The 16,813-nt window shown below is 41.6% G+C and overlaps 1 protein-coding gene and 1 non-coding gene across 2 annotated transcripts; one reads left to right on the forward strand and one right to left on the reverse strand.

Annotated features, from left to right (window-relative positions):
* Window positions 1–2,308: 2,308 nt before the first annotated feature.
* PRPF38B (pre-mRNA processing factor 38B) lies at window positions 2,309–14,913 on the forward strand. Its single transcript, XM_070397026.1, has 6 exons — window positions 2,309–2,857; window positions 5,596–5,664; window positions 5,968–6,119; window positions 6,199–6,259; window positions 8,672–8,895; window positions 9,443–14,913. Exons 1-6 carry the CDS (start codon window positions 2,582–2,584, stop codon window positions 10,296–10,298), a joined length of 1,638 nt encoding a protein of 545 aa, XP_070253127.1. The 5' UTR covers window positions 2,309–2,581; the 3' UTR covers window positions 10,299–14,913.
* Window positions 7,338–7,474, reverse strand: LOC138996503 (small Cajal body-specific RNA 11). The gene has a single exon (XR_011468790.1). It is a non-coding gene; the product is annotated as a small Cajal body-specific RNA 11 (non-coding RNA).
* Window positions 14,914–16,813: the final 1,900 nt, after the last annotated feature.

Genomic DNA, 16,813 nt, shown 5'->3' on the forward strand with positions numbered 1-16,813 from the left:
CCTAGTAACTCCAAATAATTCTTAAATTTCAACTCATACCTTTGCGATAATAACCAAGGAAGCAGGAGTGGCTTTATCCAATACCCTTGATTATTCAGAACAACCTACCAATCGGGTCGGATTTTTAGTACTTGGTACTTTATACAATGGCTTCTTAAGTTACTCTAGATTCATGGTGGTTTTGAACAATAAAATGTTCAGAACACTAGAACATTTAATTTGTTATTTTAGTAACACATGGCAATTATTTTAATTATTTACTCATTTATTCAATCATGAACACCGACTACATGACTGTTGGCTAGGCTTTTGTTTTTAAGAAAATTGATGGAAAATCAAAGCAATTTAAAAAAATATTTTATTGACTTTAAAGAGAGGGGAAGGGACATGGGGAAAGAGAAACATCAATGTGAGAGCCCAAACCAGCAACCTTTTGGTGCTGGGGGCAATGCCCAACCAACTGAGCCACACTGGCCAGGGCTCAAAGCAATTTTTTTTTTTTTAATATATTTTATTGATTTTTCACAGAGAGGAAGGGAGAGAGACAGAGAGTTAGAAACATCGATGATAGAGAAACATCGATCAGCTGCCTCCTGCACATCTCCCACTGGGGATGTGCCCGCAACCCAGGTACATGCCCTTGACCGGAATCGAACCCGGGACCCCTCGGTCCCCAGGCCGACGCTCTATCCACCGAGCCAAACCGGTTTCGGCTCAAAGCAATTTTTAAGAGAAACAATGAAGTTGGAAGATATAACCTACCTAATTTCAAAACTTGTTATAATGCTACAATAATCCAGATAGTTTGATATTGGTGAAAAGATAAATATAAAGATCAATGGGACAAAATGGAGTCCAGAAATAAACTCATACATGGTGGGTCAAGTGATTTAAAAAACTTTTTTTAAAATATTGATTTTAGAGAAAGGGAGAAACATTTGTCCCACTTATTTATGCATTCATTGCTCAATTCTTGTATGTGCCCTGACCAGGGATGGAACCCACAATCTCGGGGTATCTGGACAAAGTTCTAACTAACTGAGCTAAACGGCCAGGGCCTAAGTCTAGATATTTAGCCAAGAGAAACAAAAACATGTCGGAATAAAGACTAGTACACAAATGTTCATAGCAGCTATCATTTGTAATAGCCCAAAATTAGAAACGAAAATGGCCATCAATACATGATTGGATGCACAACTTGTGGTAAAACCACACAATGGAATACTACTCCGTAATACAAACAAATACCACATAACCAGCTTATACAATCAATAAGAATGAATTTCAAAATTATGCTGAGTCAAAGCAGCCAGGCAAAAGAGAACACAGTGTATGATTTCATTGGAAACTCCAGGCTGAAGCTTCAGTGGCCCGATTCCTATCCAGCCATGACTCCCCTCTAAGCACATTTCCCGGCTCTTGCCAACTGGGATGTGGACTCTCGTACAAGCCTTGATCTACCCAACTTGTTTCCATGTTCAGCCTCTTCTCTGCCTATCAGACTGCCCAGTCCATTACCACCTGTAGAAACTCGTGCTTTTTGTAACCTTCACTCCCAAACAGTAGCTTTTGAGAGAAGACAGATTCTGACTCATTTTCACACTTGCCCCCACCTCCTCCCGCCCTCTCTGGCCCCATTTCGGTGCCTCGGCCAATGTTTACCACTCATTCTGCCTCCAAAGAACGTTAAGAACTCGGGGAGAAAGGACCGAAAACGCACCTAACAGAATGCCTGGCGCATCTACCGGGCCCTCCAAGTGTGGTCGCTCTTTCCATGCTTAGCCCGGCCAGACGTTATCTCGATCTTACAGTTTCATAAATTTAGGCGCAAGCAAGACCTCTGCTCGGACGGTACAGCCCGAGGGAGGACAAAAAGGCCCTGCATCGTAACGTCATGGAGGCGTGAGGGCCACCATCCCTTCCAGGGAATCTTAAAACTGTGACCTCGGGAGGCTCCACATACTCCGCAGGCTTTAGGGCCGACTTTGCAAGCACACACACAGTCCTGCGAGCTCTCTCGGTCTCGGTTCCGAGAGCGGAGGCCGGGACCCCCATCCCAACACTACAACACCCGAACCGGACCCGCAAAGCCGCCCTCGGGCTGGCTCCCCAATTCCCAGAGGAAACGCGAGAGTCGGGAACAGGAGGCGCCCTCAGAGACTGGAGCGCGCAGCGAACGTGCGGCGGAAGCCGGGAGAGGCCTGGCCCGCCCACCCCACCAGGAAGCCTCTGATTGGCTGCCGGCGAAGCTTGGAACTCTGGGGCCTGTGGCGTCACATCCGCCCACCCGCCATCTTGTTCCCAGGGGCAGTTGGCGGAAGAGATCGTGCTCCCCGGCCGCCGGCTCGTCTTCCGCCGGGAGTTCTCGCGGCCCGCGTCTCGGCGTCTCTGCTCTCGACGACCCGGAGCCCATTTGTCGGCGTCCTCGTCGCCCCTCCCGTCACCCGGCCGGGGCACAGCGAGGCGGCCCCCTCTCCCGACGGCGTTCCATGGAGTAGGGTCCCGGACCGTTGTCCCGAAGAGCGAGCGAGCTTGGTCCCCTCCCCCCCCCTTGTCCCTCCCTCCTTCCTTCCGCCTCAACATGGCTAACAACAGCCCCGCGCTGACGGGCAACTCGCAGCCGCAGCACCAGGCGGCCGCGGCCGCGGCCCAGCAGCAGCCGCCGTGCGGCGGCGGCGGGGCCACCAAGCCGGCGGTGTCGGGCAAGCAGGGCAACGTGCTGCCGCTGTGGGGCAACGAGAAGACGATGAACCTCAACCCCATGATCTTGACCAACATCCTGTCGTCGCCTTACTTCAAAGTGCAGCTCTACGAGCTCAAGACCTACCACGAGGTGGTGGACGAGATCTTCTACAAGGTACGCAGCGTCTAGGCCCGGGCCGGGGCTGAGTTCGGAGAAGGACGGACGGAGGAAGCGGGCGGAGGCGGCCCCCGAGGTCTGAAGATGTGGGGGTCGGGGGAGGGGATGGGCTGGGGGGGAACCGGTGGCTAGGAGTCGGCCAGGGAGGGGTCAGACGGGGGCCGCCCTCATTTCCTTCTCGGATGTTTGGGGCCGGGAGAGGCCGCCGCTGTTGACCTCGCGTCCCCCTCCACTCCCCGCGCCTCCTGCCCACCCTGGGGGGAGTTGGACGAGACGGATCGGGGGAGAGAGCAGGAAACAGCAACGGACGCCTCTCCGGTTCGCAGCTTTAAAACTATTCCTTTTGATGGTGGATCTGCTCGGCGCCAACTTGTTGGTGCTTCTCCCGCTCACCCCGAGCCAAGGGCGTGTATTGACTTCAGTGTTGGCCTCGTGTTGTTGGTATTTACTGTCCAGACAGGGAAATGGCCGGGGCGGGGGGCGGGAGGCGGGCGGCGGGAGAGGTGCCGGTGCGAGAGGAGGACGGAAGGCCTGGAAGTGTTCCCAGCAGGAAGGCAGGCGGGAGTGGTCTCGGCTCCCTGTGCGTTGGGCTCGTTAGCGGTCTCTGGGCCCTGGGCTTCTGCGGCAGGGTCGGTGCTGGCTTGGCTGCGCTGGGGAGCTCGCCTGGCGCCGCCTCACTGCACTCTTGTCTCAGTTCTTGTTTCGTTAGCAGGATTGACTCAGTCTTGCAGCGAGGCTCGGAGCAGCCCAGGGTCGCAGGTAGAGGTATGCACTATTAATCATGCTCAATCGCCATAAATGCATTTCCCTGGGTTAAGTGGACGGCTAATTAGATTATTTTGGCCATTGGTTTTGGTCTTTTCTTTACCAGCTTAGATAGGCTTTCTCCAGGCACCTGCAAATGATGTAGCTTGAAAAAAAAAAAAAAATCTTCCGGGCCTCCTAAGGTTATATTTTAAAGAGTATTTGTAATAGCCTTGACAATCTTTGAGTATTTTCGCTAGAGCATCTAATATAATGCAATCTGTTTTGTCTGTATTGACTCTTAAAACATTTGACAGACCACAGGAAGTATTTTCTGTGAGCTGAACGTATCTGTAGAGGTGTTAATACAAGTTAAAATTTTAATTCGCTATTCTGTCCACCTTTTTTCCATTTAAGTGATTAGGTTATTGAAGGCTTCTTTTTAATCATTCGCTTTCGATAGAAAAATCATCTTGAGAATACAGTTTAACTGTGGGTATAAAAAGTGCCCTGGAATTTTGATATCCTTTTGTGAGAGAGAGTATTGTAATACTATCAACTAGGTTTTTTTTAAAGGTAAGGTCTTTTTCAGCATGGATACAGTGTTGTGAATATTCAACCCTTAGCTTTATTTACTAGTAAACTTCAAACTGTTGAAAATTGGGTTCCTGCTCTTCTTGTGGCAGGTTCTGTTTAATGTCAGACAAGTGTTAATGTGGTAGAAAAAGAGCTTGTTTTCAAATACTGTGTTTTGAAACGTCAAGATTCTACTAGAAGTTATTTAAATTCAGTTATAAAACTAAAGCCCCACACTTTCTTATCAAGATCTTAGATCAAATGATCATGGAAATGTGTAGGCTTACAATTTTGTAAGTCTGTTTTGTATTGCCTCCACGCTTTGGCTAGCCTTTAAGGAATTGAAACATCTTTTATGCCACAAGCTGGGGGAAGTAGATGAAACAGTGAAGGGCAAGAGCCAGCTGAGCAAAATAGTGTAGTACTTCACATTTACATGCCTGCTTTTCTGTCAGAAGCCACTGAGAGGCTAAAATGTAACTAATATGGGTGGAAATAGTTTTAGAAATACATAGTGAAAGAACAGGGTTTTCCTTTGCCTTTAAGAAACAGTAGGTCTTACCTTCCTAAAGGGCCTTCTTGAATTCTATCTTTTGTAGAACTACTAATCTTTCTTTGCTATCTTTTAGGTAAAATATGTGGTTTTTATAGGGTGCCCACCTTAGCAAAGATGATACTGAATCTTTGGGTGTACTTAGTGTAATGACTAATCACATTTATTCAATTGAATTGGTTCACATAATTAGGTTGAAAATAAATTATACACTGACCAGCAAGAAGGTTCTCTGTAGGTGTGGCTGTAATTTTATCTTTAATTAGGAATGAATGTAATGTCTGATCATATTTTAAAAACGAATAAAATTCCAAAATTTTGCATCAGAAATAACTTCTGTTACTGTTCTAGCATACTTTCTTCAAGTCATTTTTCTTTATTTTAATATCACCATAAAGTTGAACTATTAAGGGTATTTTAAAGATTTTTTGAAATAAATACTTAATCATTAATACTTTTTGCTTTAAGTAGGTGTTTACATCCATAATTTTTATTTTTTTTAAGCAACTCATAAAAAGCTATAAAGTTGGTGTGTCAAATAACTTTTACAAGTATATGAGACTGGCAATGTTTGGCTCCACGTGCACCAGCTCTCTACAGAGCTAATGGGATTTCTACTCTGTAAAGCTGTGGTTTTGTTAAACCCTAGTAGCTTATTGATGCCCTCTGTTATTATCAAAGCAGTTTTTTAAAGTTGGTTTACATGCTTAACATGTGTAAACAAAATATGTACATCATGTCAAAATACCCAATTCCAGACTTTTGGAAGAGCTGCTCTCTTACTGAATTGGGTATATTTTAATCATACATGTAAAAAATTTGAAGTGTGAATGTTTGTTGTGTTCCTCTTTTCTATTTTCAGGTCACACATGTTGAACCATGGGAGAAAGGAAGCAGGAAGACAGCGGGCCAAACAGGGATGTGCGGAGGGGTAAGTAGAAGTACGTGCATTTTTCAGTTTTTCTGTGGCTTAGAACTAGGTTTATACTTATGTCAGTTACACGCTCAAATGATAATTAGCAAATCTTAGAAGTTTGGGTTTTTTGTTTTGTTTATTTTTTTACTCTAAATTCAAGTGTCCTATGAATGGAATTAGAAGTTACTTTTTTAATGCTCCATTCTTAGTTCTGGATTATATCTTGTTAATAATACCTATCAGGATTAATCAGTTGGTGTTAAGTAACTCCGTTAATTATTTTACTCCCTTTTTTTTTTTTAACTCTTTCCCTAAAAGGTTCGAGGTGTTGGAACAGGAGGAATTGTTTCTACAGCTTTTTGCCTGTTATACAAATTATTTACTCTGAAGTTAACTCGAAAGCAAGTGATGGGTCTCATAACCCACACAGACTCTCCGTATATTAGAGCCCTCGGATTTATGTACATAAGGTAAACATGTATTTATCTACATTTTCATAAGTATCTCATTTTTATTCACGTGAGCCTAATCTGTCTTTTGTAATTCTAGGTACACACAGCCCCCTACAGACCTATGGGATTGGTTTGAGTCCTTCCTTGATGACGAAGAGGTATGTCAACAAGGGTAATAATTAGTTTCTTTTTCTGATTATACTCATGTTTTTAATCTTTTATTTATTGGAGGTTTAATGCCTTCTGGAATTTTCTGTGGTTAAATTTATTCACTCAAATACTTTAGGAATTAATGTCCTTTTACTGAGACGTGGCTTTTTATATATAATAGGTTAATTTTTCTTAACTTTTATTCATTTTTAAGTTTAAATGTTCTTTGATAATTATTAAGACTTTTCTCTTTCTAATTATGTTTCTGGTATTGATCTTGACTTGAACAGTCGATAGTGATTTTTTAAGGTGGACCATGCTCAAGATTAAAGTGATAAGACATGCTAGTAGAATACTAATGATAGCTTTTCTCCCCTGAAACTTTTTAGTTCTTACCTTCTAACTTCCAAATATTAATGTTCCCACTTGCATAGAAGCGCAGAAGTGTAAAGCTGGGTGAAACTTAAGTAGGCCAAGAGTTAAGATTTAAGATGACTTGTTCAAGGTGACCAAAATATTTCAGTTCTAGCTTTCTGACTCCTGTTATATATACTATACATACTTACAAAGCTAGTAACCTTTTTAAAAAATTATTTCAGGTTTTGTTTTCATTATAAATCTAGTTTACCATTCAAGCTTAACAAAACTGAGCTTGTTACATATGAAAAAAGTTACTTTGGGGAACTTTGTCAGATTTAAATCATAAATGTTTTATTAATATGCTTACATAGTGAAGCCTAAGAGTTCAAAGTAGACTTAACAAAGCTTTATTGTTCACATATCTACCCTTACCACTGCTTTATGTTTTAGTAGTCCTTTTTATTTTATTTGATTATTAGTATATATATATATTTTAAATATTTTTATTGATTTCAGAGAGGAAGGAAGAGGGAGAGAGAGATAGAAACATCAATGATAAGAGAATCATTGATTGGCTGCCTCCTGCATGCGCCCCCCACTGGGGATCCAGCCCACAACCCAGGCATGTGCCCTTGACCAGAATCGAACCTGGGACCCTTCAGTCCGCAGGCCGACACACTATCCACCCACCGAGCCAAACCGGCTAGGGCAGTATATATTTTTTTAATTGTCCTCGTGCCTTTAAGATCCAGCCTATACTCAGGAAAGCCCTCCTAAACTGAGAGGGAGGTTGCTGTGTGTCCTGCCAGACTTCCCTGTCACAGCTGAGCAGAGGGGAGCAGAGAGAGCATAGGCCAGGACAAGTCAGTGGTCCTGTTTTTATGGGTTAGCTAAAAAATTTGTTAAATTAAAGGATAGGTGTAATAGAAATCTTTCTAGTGTTGTTATACACACCTAAAAAATTCTCTCATAGAAACATGGAAAAATTTTACCTGCATTTTTTTGAGGCCTGTTTACGGTGTGGTTCAGTATCTCAGAAGAAGCAAAAGGTGTGTGTTAGGTGATAAACCACAATCTTTAAACTATTTGTCTTTTTAGATGAGATTTTTTTAGGCTGAAACACTTATGTTTAAAAAGCATGTGCCTTTTCATAATTGGTATTATATTAGGTATGTTTCTGAATTTTTCTGTGTAATCTTTTTTTATTGTGTTTACAAATCTGAGGATCTCTATATAAGCTAACTTATTGTTTTCTTCCTTAGATATCTGCAGCGATTATATTTGGAAATACTGTATATCTGAACACTTAAATGTGTGTGAGTGCAAGCAGTTTTACCTGTAGCTCTTGTTTTCCTGTTTAGATAACAAATCTCACTTTCCTTGTGTGCTTGCACTATAGGTTTGGGACTGACAATAGCTGACTAACATGTCCTGAGCTGTGAGAGGGCATAGCAAGAAGGCCTTCATGCGGTAATGACCCTTTTCAGAGACAATGGTCATCATGGATTATGCGTTTCCAATTATTTGTTCATTTATTTATTTTCTACATGACTAAATTAGAAACCTCACTGCTTCATGGCAGTTGGTTTGCTATTGCTTCCAGTTTGACTAGGGCTTCATTTTATATTAGGGCTGTCGAAAAATAGTCTTTAGACAGGACCTGTCTGAATAGTTCATATGTAGCTAGGTCACAGCACTAGGAATGATGTGTGCAAACATTTCCACAGAAGCAATGTATACTTAGAAGGTATGTGGAATGCAATTTTAAGTTGATTATTCCACATAGCTAAGTAATGTAAGGGACTGTTTCATGTTCTTACTGAGCTCCGTTCTCTCTCTGCCCAGGAGGCTGCAGGCTTTGTTCGTACCTGCATGCACACACTAAGCCCGAGTATTTCTCTATCATTCATTACCAGAATAGAAGGGTACACATTGAAATTGTCCTGTTAGAATTTTTTTTTTGTATTTGAGATTCCAAAGATGGTAATTTTTTAATAGTATTTATGAACATGTTGAAATAATTTTTTTTGACGGCTAGGGTATCTTTTGTGTTTCTGTAGGACCTAGATGTGAAGGCTGGCGGAGGCTGTGTAATGACCATTGGAGAAATGCTGCGGTCTTTTCTCACAAAACTGGAGTGGTTTTCTACCTTGTTTCCAAGAATTCCAGTTCCAGTTCAGAAGAATATCGATCAACAGATTAAAACCCGGCCGAGGAAAATCAAGAAAGATGGGAAGGAGGGCACTGAGGAAATAGACAGACATGTTGAACGCAGGCGTTCAAGGTAATTAACTCTTGAATTAAGCTTATTTTAAAACATGGTTTATACGAAGGTCCTTGAAACCAGTGGGCAAGTTCTGTTTTATAGTGTTCATTTTATGAGTTTGTCACTTTTCCTCCCGAAAGGTCATTTTCTGCCTTTCATGCCATCTTCAGCAAAATCATGTATCTGTAAATGTGACCAAGCAAGTTTTTTGCTTTAATCATTCTTTTTTTAAAATATATTTTACTGATTTTTTCAGAGAGGAAGAGAGAGGGATAGAGAGTTAGAAACATCGATGAGAGAGAAACATCGATCAGCTGCCTCCTGCACACTCCCTACTGGGGATGTGCCCGCAACCAAGGTACTTGCTCTTGACCGGAATCGAACCTAGGACCCTTGAGTCCGCAGGCTGACGCTCTATCCACTGAGCCAAACCGGTTAGGGCTAATCATTCTTGATAAGTTCATGTAAGCTAGGGATTTAAATTAATAACACTGGTGTACGTTAAATTTTTTATAATATGTTTAATTCAGATTTTTTTCTCTCCTCCCTCTTTCTTAAATATTAGGTCTCCAAGGAGATCACTAAGCCCACGGAGGTCCCCAAGAAGATCAAGAAGTCGAAGCCATCATCGGGAGGGCCATGGGTGTTCTAGTTTTGATCGAGAATTAGAAAGAGAGAAAGAACGCCAGCGTCTAGAGCGTGAAGCCAAAGAAAGAGAGAAAGAAAGGCGAAGATCCCGGAGTATTGATCGGGGCTTAGATCGCAGGCATAGCAGGAGTAGGGAAAGGCATAGAAGTCGGAGTCGGAGTCGTGATAGGAAAGGAGACAGAAGGGACAGGGATCGAGAAAGAGAAAAAGAAAATGAGAGGGGTAGAAGGCGCGATCGTGACTATGACAAGGAAAGAGGTAATGACCGAGAAAAAGAGCGAGAGAGATCAAGAGAACGGTCCAAGGAGCGGAGAAGTAGGGGCGAGGTGGAAGAAAAAAAACATAAAGAAGACAAAGATGATAGGCGGCACAGGGACGACAAAAAAGATTCCAAAAAAGAGAAAAAACACAGTAGAAGTAGAAGCAGAGAAAGGAAGCATAGAAGTAGGAGTAGAAGTAGGAATGCAGGGAAACGGAGTAGAAGCAGGAGCAAGGAGAAATCCAGTAAGCACAAGAGCGAAAGCAAGGAGAAGTCAAATAAACGAAGTCGGAGTGGCAGTCAAGGAAGAACTGACAGTGCTGAAAAAAGAAAACGGGAGCGGAGCCCCAGCAAAGATAAATCTAGAAAGCGTAGCGGCAGCAAAGAACGTGCCCACAAACGGGATCACAGTGATAGCAAGGACCAGTCTGACAGACACGATCAGCGAAGGAGCCAAAGCGCAGAACCAGAGAGCCAAGAAAATCCACAAAAAAACAAAGACGAGACTGTGTGAACATGCTTTGTGAAAGTGGATCACATTGAATCCTATAAATCTTTGATTAAATCTGCTTTTTCCCCTCCCGAGTTGAGATTGTTGCGGTAGTGCGTACTCTTCAAGCTCCCGTAGGCTGCATTTTCATTTCCTCTTTTGTGTAGGGAAGTGCCTTTGTAATCCCATTTATTGCATTGATGTTTTCACCCAATTGTTGAGTTTGATACATGATGCACAGATTGTTCTTGCATTTTTACTGTTTAGTTTTTGAAATGTACAGTCTGTACATATGTCCTGAAAATGTCTTAATTTCTTTGGCATGGTTGCCATGTTGGTTAAATTTGTATAAGGCAATAAACTGCCACTAATTCTATTTTTGTTTGTAGGTGTGGGATTATGGTTTGTGTACTGAAGTTTAGCATGGCTGTGCTTTTCGTAATAGAATGCTAAAGACTTTGACAATGGATCTTGGATGTTTGTTATAGGAAAATGCTTTCGATGTACATGAAGGCAGCAGTTGTAGGATTAACATTCTTGTCCACTGTATATTATCTTGGAAGACTCTTGTTAATATGTTATACTTAATATTCTCCACAGTTAACTTTAGAGAGAATTTATGAGTAGTTTCTGATACAGAGGTTTAAATTAGGCTGTGATGTGATCAAAAGTCCTTTTAGCATTCTACCTCAAAGGGACACTGTTAGTATGCCTAAAATTTATTCACGTAGTTTTTTTAATTGAAAAAATACATGACATGTATCTTTTTTTAATTTCTCAGATTTTAAAGTACTATATTAAAGGGAAAAAAATGTCTAAAGCCCAGCATTCTTGCAGCAACCCTATACTAACATGAATTTGGGAGAGGGTGGGGCAGATGAGTAGAGAACTAGATTCAAGCCTCAAGCTTCCAAAGCATTTTTATAAATGGAAAATACTTAAATTATAAAACAGCTTGATATAGTGTCCTTTTTTTAAAATTCAAAACTTTTTTATTGATAATGAAGATTGCTGTTTGAGTTTTTAAACTTAATGTAGAACAGAGAAGTATTAAAAGTAATGCTATGCTGCATTATTTAAGATTATTGGCAAATTATTTGATAGATTGTTCTTATGACTTGTATTCTGATTACAGAGAAGGATCATGAGTGTGGAATAAATACTGGATTAAATCCTTTTTCCTGGGTGTTGACTTTTCCCCTATGTGTTGATATCTTTTAAAAAGTATTTTTGTGGAAATGGGTGAAATGTTGGTAGAGTCACACTGTGTAGAGGTAGAATTGGACATAGGTCAATACTCTGTAATCCTTACTAGAGTTCTTAATGGCAGTTCCCTTTGTTCAAGGGTGTTGTATTACTGGATTGTTCTTTGGATTGGGTGATTACTCAGTTTCATATCAAAGGTGCTTATCGAGGTACTTTGTACTTGGATTACATAATTGGACTTAAAAAAATTTTTATAAGTTGACTCATTTAATTTTTCTTTAGAGCAGAGAAACAAGCTCAAAGTGATTTGTTCAGTCAGTGCCAGGACTAACATGAGTGTTCCTGAAATCATATCGTGTTAACATTTATTTGATCTCGCCTTTTATTGGCCAACTGATGGGCACTCAGAAGCCACCTGGCAAAATTGTTAAATGGAGCAAACAAGTATATTTGAAGAGCCAGCCCTTTATATGTGGGCTTAACATTTGTACCTACCTAACTCCAGAAAAATCTCATTAAATGAAGAAATTTCTCTATGAAAATGCTATGCCTTTTTTTTTTTTTTTTTTGAAGAGAAGATTGTCATCTTAAATTTTAGAGATCGAGTTGACACGACACAAATTAGAAGACTACTCTTGAGTAATGAAAAGCAGTAGATATATCACATGGAAAATATTTTTGGTATACCCAAATTAAAGGTGCTACTTCTTGGAATATAGTTCTACCTGAAATGTTAATTCAGTGGTGAATTTTAAGTAAAATGTGAAAAGGATTTACTTCAAATGGAGGTGAAAATTTCTATCAAGCTGCATTTGATTTCCTGTGACATTTAAAGTTAAGTTTGCTTTTAAGGAACATTTTGATAGAACATGCCATAATACTAGTTAATATCGAGTATATTCAGGATTAATTCTTCCGACACAAGAAAACTTGGGAAAGTTTTTGATAGAGTTTAATATAACTAGCAGCCTCCATCCAGTTTTCTCAACTTACTGAAATGGTTTCACACTTACATTTATCATACTTTTCATCTGTTTTCTAATGTTCAGTTTATAATTAAATAATATGCATGGGCTAGTTTAGTATCAATCTTGAGATTTTAATGGAAAATGTCCATATAAATGCTCAACTAATCTTAAATTTAGTTACTTAGTTCTTAACCTTTGAGTTATGGGTCCCTTCTTAGGAATCTAATGAAAGCTACAGATCATGTCTAGAAAAATAAAAGGGCTCGCCCTGGCTGGATAGCTCAGTTGGTTAGGGTGTTGTCCTGATAGGCCACGGTTGGGGTTTGATTCCTGGTCAGGGACTTACAAGCAGCAACCAATGAAAGCATGAGATGAAGCAACAAATCAAAACTATGTAAAACAAAAGGGCTCAAATTTGCACAGAATTTCAAAAGGGACTAAACTTGGGCTTTTATGCTACTTACTGATTTTTACCAACCTATGATTAGGTGTCCATTAGTTAGGAATGAATAGCAAGTTACTGGGAGAATTGCAAGACAATAAAAGTTTGGGTTTGGGGGAGGGGGTGAGGGGAGTTTAAAAATGAAATTAGAACAAAAAGATAATAGTATTCACTTATTTCCCTTCTGCAAAAGAGTTTCCTTTGTGAATATGAGTAGTTGATTTGAACATTGAGATGAGACCCAGACATTGGCAGATTGTAAGTTTTTTTTAAACTGATTCCAATGTGTGATCTTGACTATACTCTGACCAGTTCCCTGGTTACATTGGCCAACTGATGAGCTTAAACTTGGTTTAGGTCCAATCTGATTCGGTCGTAACTTCTGAATTCCTCCTTGAATGACTGACCCAATCACAGGACTTCTTCAGTGGAGCTGATTTTATGGGGAAGGAAACATTTTTCCCCAGCAGTTTTGGCCTCTGAAATCCCTCCATTCCATTCTAAGAGCCACCAGCTCTTTGCCTTCTGAAGAGGTGTTTTTCATTTTAGGATCACTGGCTGTCAACATTTGTTACTGTGGGAACATGACAGCGTGAATACAATCAACTGAAAAAAATACCAACATCATAGCTGACTTCAAACCCGTTGTTCTATTCCTCAACTTTGATTGTTGAGATTACATATCTTTGACATAATCATGATCCGTAATGTAATGCACTGGCGAAGTGTTCAGGTTGGGTGGGGGTGTGGGGCCGGGTGTCTTAACCTATTGCAAACATGAGTTATACCTATTCAAGGTAAACCACTGGCCTCCGCTCCCAAGTCCACCTTCATTACTCTACATTGTGCTGCTGGAGCTGAGCCCTTACTATTTCTCTTGCCTGCTGGCACAGTATCGCACTGTCAGTAGAGGATGCAGAAGCAAACTGCTGCCAGGTTCTGGTGAGGCTTTCTAATTCTGAAGTGCATAGGACCTTGGCCTGTCCAGTGGCGCCTCACGGGAGGCCGTTTCCCAGCAAGTCTTTCTGGTGCTTCCTAGTAAGTTCAATGGCACCCCTGTGGGTGGCCTCCTAAGGAGTTTTGTTGACACCCCTTCCTCTCTAGCCCCACACTCCAGCACCTCAGTAAAGAGTGGGTCACCGCCATGCCCTCTCCAACAAAGTCTGCATGGGAGTCTCTCGAGGGAATCTCTTCCAAAGTTGTTCCTCCTCGGGTCCTCGGCCTAGAGGTGGTGGCTGCTCCTGTAGCCACTATTCCTGTATTCTAAGGTCCCGGAGGCCGGTCCATCCTTGTTGCTTGACACAGTCCCTGCAGGGAAGAAACATCTGCACAGCATATGTTTCAAGGGACCTGGCGAATACGGCATACTGTTCTTAATATGTTTGCTCCCCCTTTTTTAGCGCTATGTGTCATAACCAGAACCACCTCCCTGAGAAATCCCCAGGTGGGGATTTTTCCCTGGAGTTAGGGATGAACAGGACTAAGGAAGAGAATAAATCAGTAAAACCCCCTAGTGTTACAGAAATACCATGTACTACTTATGAAGAACTTGGACTAAGACTGTTGGCAATAAATTTGGGACTTGTTGGGCCCACATCCCCAGGGGTCTGCCCACCAGGGAAAGCACCAAAGCCTATACCCCTGGAGACCCACTGACACAGGGCAGTCCCAGGGAAGGCAAGCAGCGGGGCTGGGAGGACATAACCTTTACTGGGTAGGATAATCTCCTTCAGTCACTTCCTTGTAGTTTATCAGTAGAGCAGTAGAATAGTGACCTTGGAATAGCCCTTATAATGGAACACAGAGATTAACCTAGACAAGATTAAAATCAACAGAACTAGATAGAGACAGGATTTTTGGCAAAGGTCTGAAAAGAAACTATGGAAATGAAACAAGGAACTTTAGAAGGTTACCCAAAGCATACCATAATGTGATTATAGAGGCATGCTTAGAGGATCAAATGGTATAAATACAGATGTAACAGGACAATAAAAAGAGAACCTGGCTCTGCTGATCAACTGAACGCTGTCTCCGTGTCATTCCTTCTTCGCCGACTACGTCCACACCTTTGGGAACCCCTGGACCTGCTGGGGCAGGACCCCGACACTTAGGCATTCTCTTTACCCTTAGTAATTAATCCTCTGTTACTGATTAGTAATTCTTTACATCAAAGTTTCCCTGTTCCAATTACTGTTTTTTGTCTCCTGACTGGCCCCTGGCTTGTTACAGTGGATTAAGATACCAGTCACAAGGGTGCCCCTCCATAGGCTGGTTGATAACCCCTTCTGTAGTTGAGTATAAAGGGCTAAACCAGACAGGTTGAGAATGATGTAAGCGAATCAGACTGGCTCCTAGAATTTTGCCTGACAACTAAGTAAAAATTGTCCAGTCCTCAAAAGAATGGGCAAGACTTGGATAGCTGACGTTTGAGGATGCCCATTCTCTCTTCATTTTCTTTTTTCTTTTTATGATGGTCTGTATTTCTCTTTGGAATCCACAAGTCTAACTGGATTCTTTTACTATAGTCATCAGGGATTCCTGATCAGGGGAGGTCTTCCTGACATTTTCTTGAAACTTCACTCTTATCTATCTGTGCTCAGCACCGGTAAGGAAATGTCATCTACTTGACTGGACTTGGCAAAGAAGTGGAAAAACACATTTTAGATACAATTGCTTTTCCTTGCTGGGATGGTGTGTCCAAGGGCAGAGGTCCCGTCTGGGTGTGGTGGGAGAACGGAGTGTGAATTAGGGCCACCATCAATCTCCTAGTGTCCAGTCTTCCTGTAGAGTTAGCCTTACCCCATGTTCCTTCTACATCACTAAACAACTCTATTCCCCCTACAATGGCTACTTTAAATCTTTGCTAGTTTCTTAGCTCATTCTCACTTCACATACTGAGACTATCAGGTAAAAAGTCCCTCAACTTGCTGCCTTCTCTCTGCTATGATAGCTGGAGCTTTATCTTGGACAAATAAGAAATGGCAGATGCCTGGCCGGTGTGGCTCAGTGGTTGAGCATTCAATTCCCAGTCAAGGGCACATGCCTTGTTGCAGGCTTGATCCCTAGTAGGGGGTATGCAGGAGGCAGCCAGCCGATCAATTATTCTCTCATCTTTAATGTTTCTAACTCTCCCTCTCCCTTCCTCTCTGAAATAAAACAATAAATTTTTTTTAAAAAGGCAGACTAGGAAATTGGAAAGGAGCCTGGATCTTTGAGGACTCCTTGGAAAAGAGTGGCCTCCACTATTTTATATCAGAAAGAAACTATCCTTTATTCACAGATTATCTTTGCACCTTTGCTGAAAATCAATTGTCGTCCTATGCATGGGTCTATTTTTGGACTTTGCTCCATTGATTTATTTATCTTATCTTGATGCCAATTCTTGTATTTAATCTTGCCTTAATTACTGTAGCTTTAGAAGTCTTAACGCCTGGGAAGGTCAGTCCAGCCCCCTTTACCCCATCTTGGTTAGAAGCAGAGATCAGACTGATGCGCTTAAGCCCAGCTCCACCATTTAGTACTTATGTGATTTCATATAAGTCAGTTAATAATGCTTATTAGTCATGTATGTACTTGTCTATTGTTAGAATTAAATATTATAGTGCTTGGATTAAACGTTAATTATTATTAAGAGCCGAAATAGGGCCTTGTCTGGTGTGGCCCAGTGGGTTGGGTGTCGTCCTGTTCACGGAAAGGTTAGCAGTTTGGTTCAGTCGTACAAACCGGGCTTACGGACTCCATCCCCTGTAGGGGACACGCAGGAGGCAGCCCATCAATGTTCCATTCTCACATCGATGTTCCTCTTTCCCCCTCTCTCTTCCTCTCTCTTTCAAAACAAAAATCAATAAAAATATATTTTTTTAAAAAGAGCCTGAACTACTTACGGAAGATGGCTCTGGGAATAAACGGTATTGGAACTGCAG

This window comes from Myotis yumanensis, unplaced genomic scaffold (genome assembly GCF_028538775.1).
Source record: "Myotis yumanensis isolate MYYU_CA2020_CCGP unplaced genomic scaffold, mMyoYum1.0.hap1 SCAF_17, whole genome shotgun sequence".
Taxonomy (NCBI): Eukaryota; Metazoa; Chordata; class Mammalia; order Chiroptera; family Vespertilionidae; genus Myotis; species Myotis yumanensis.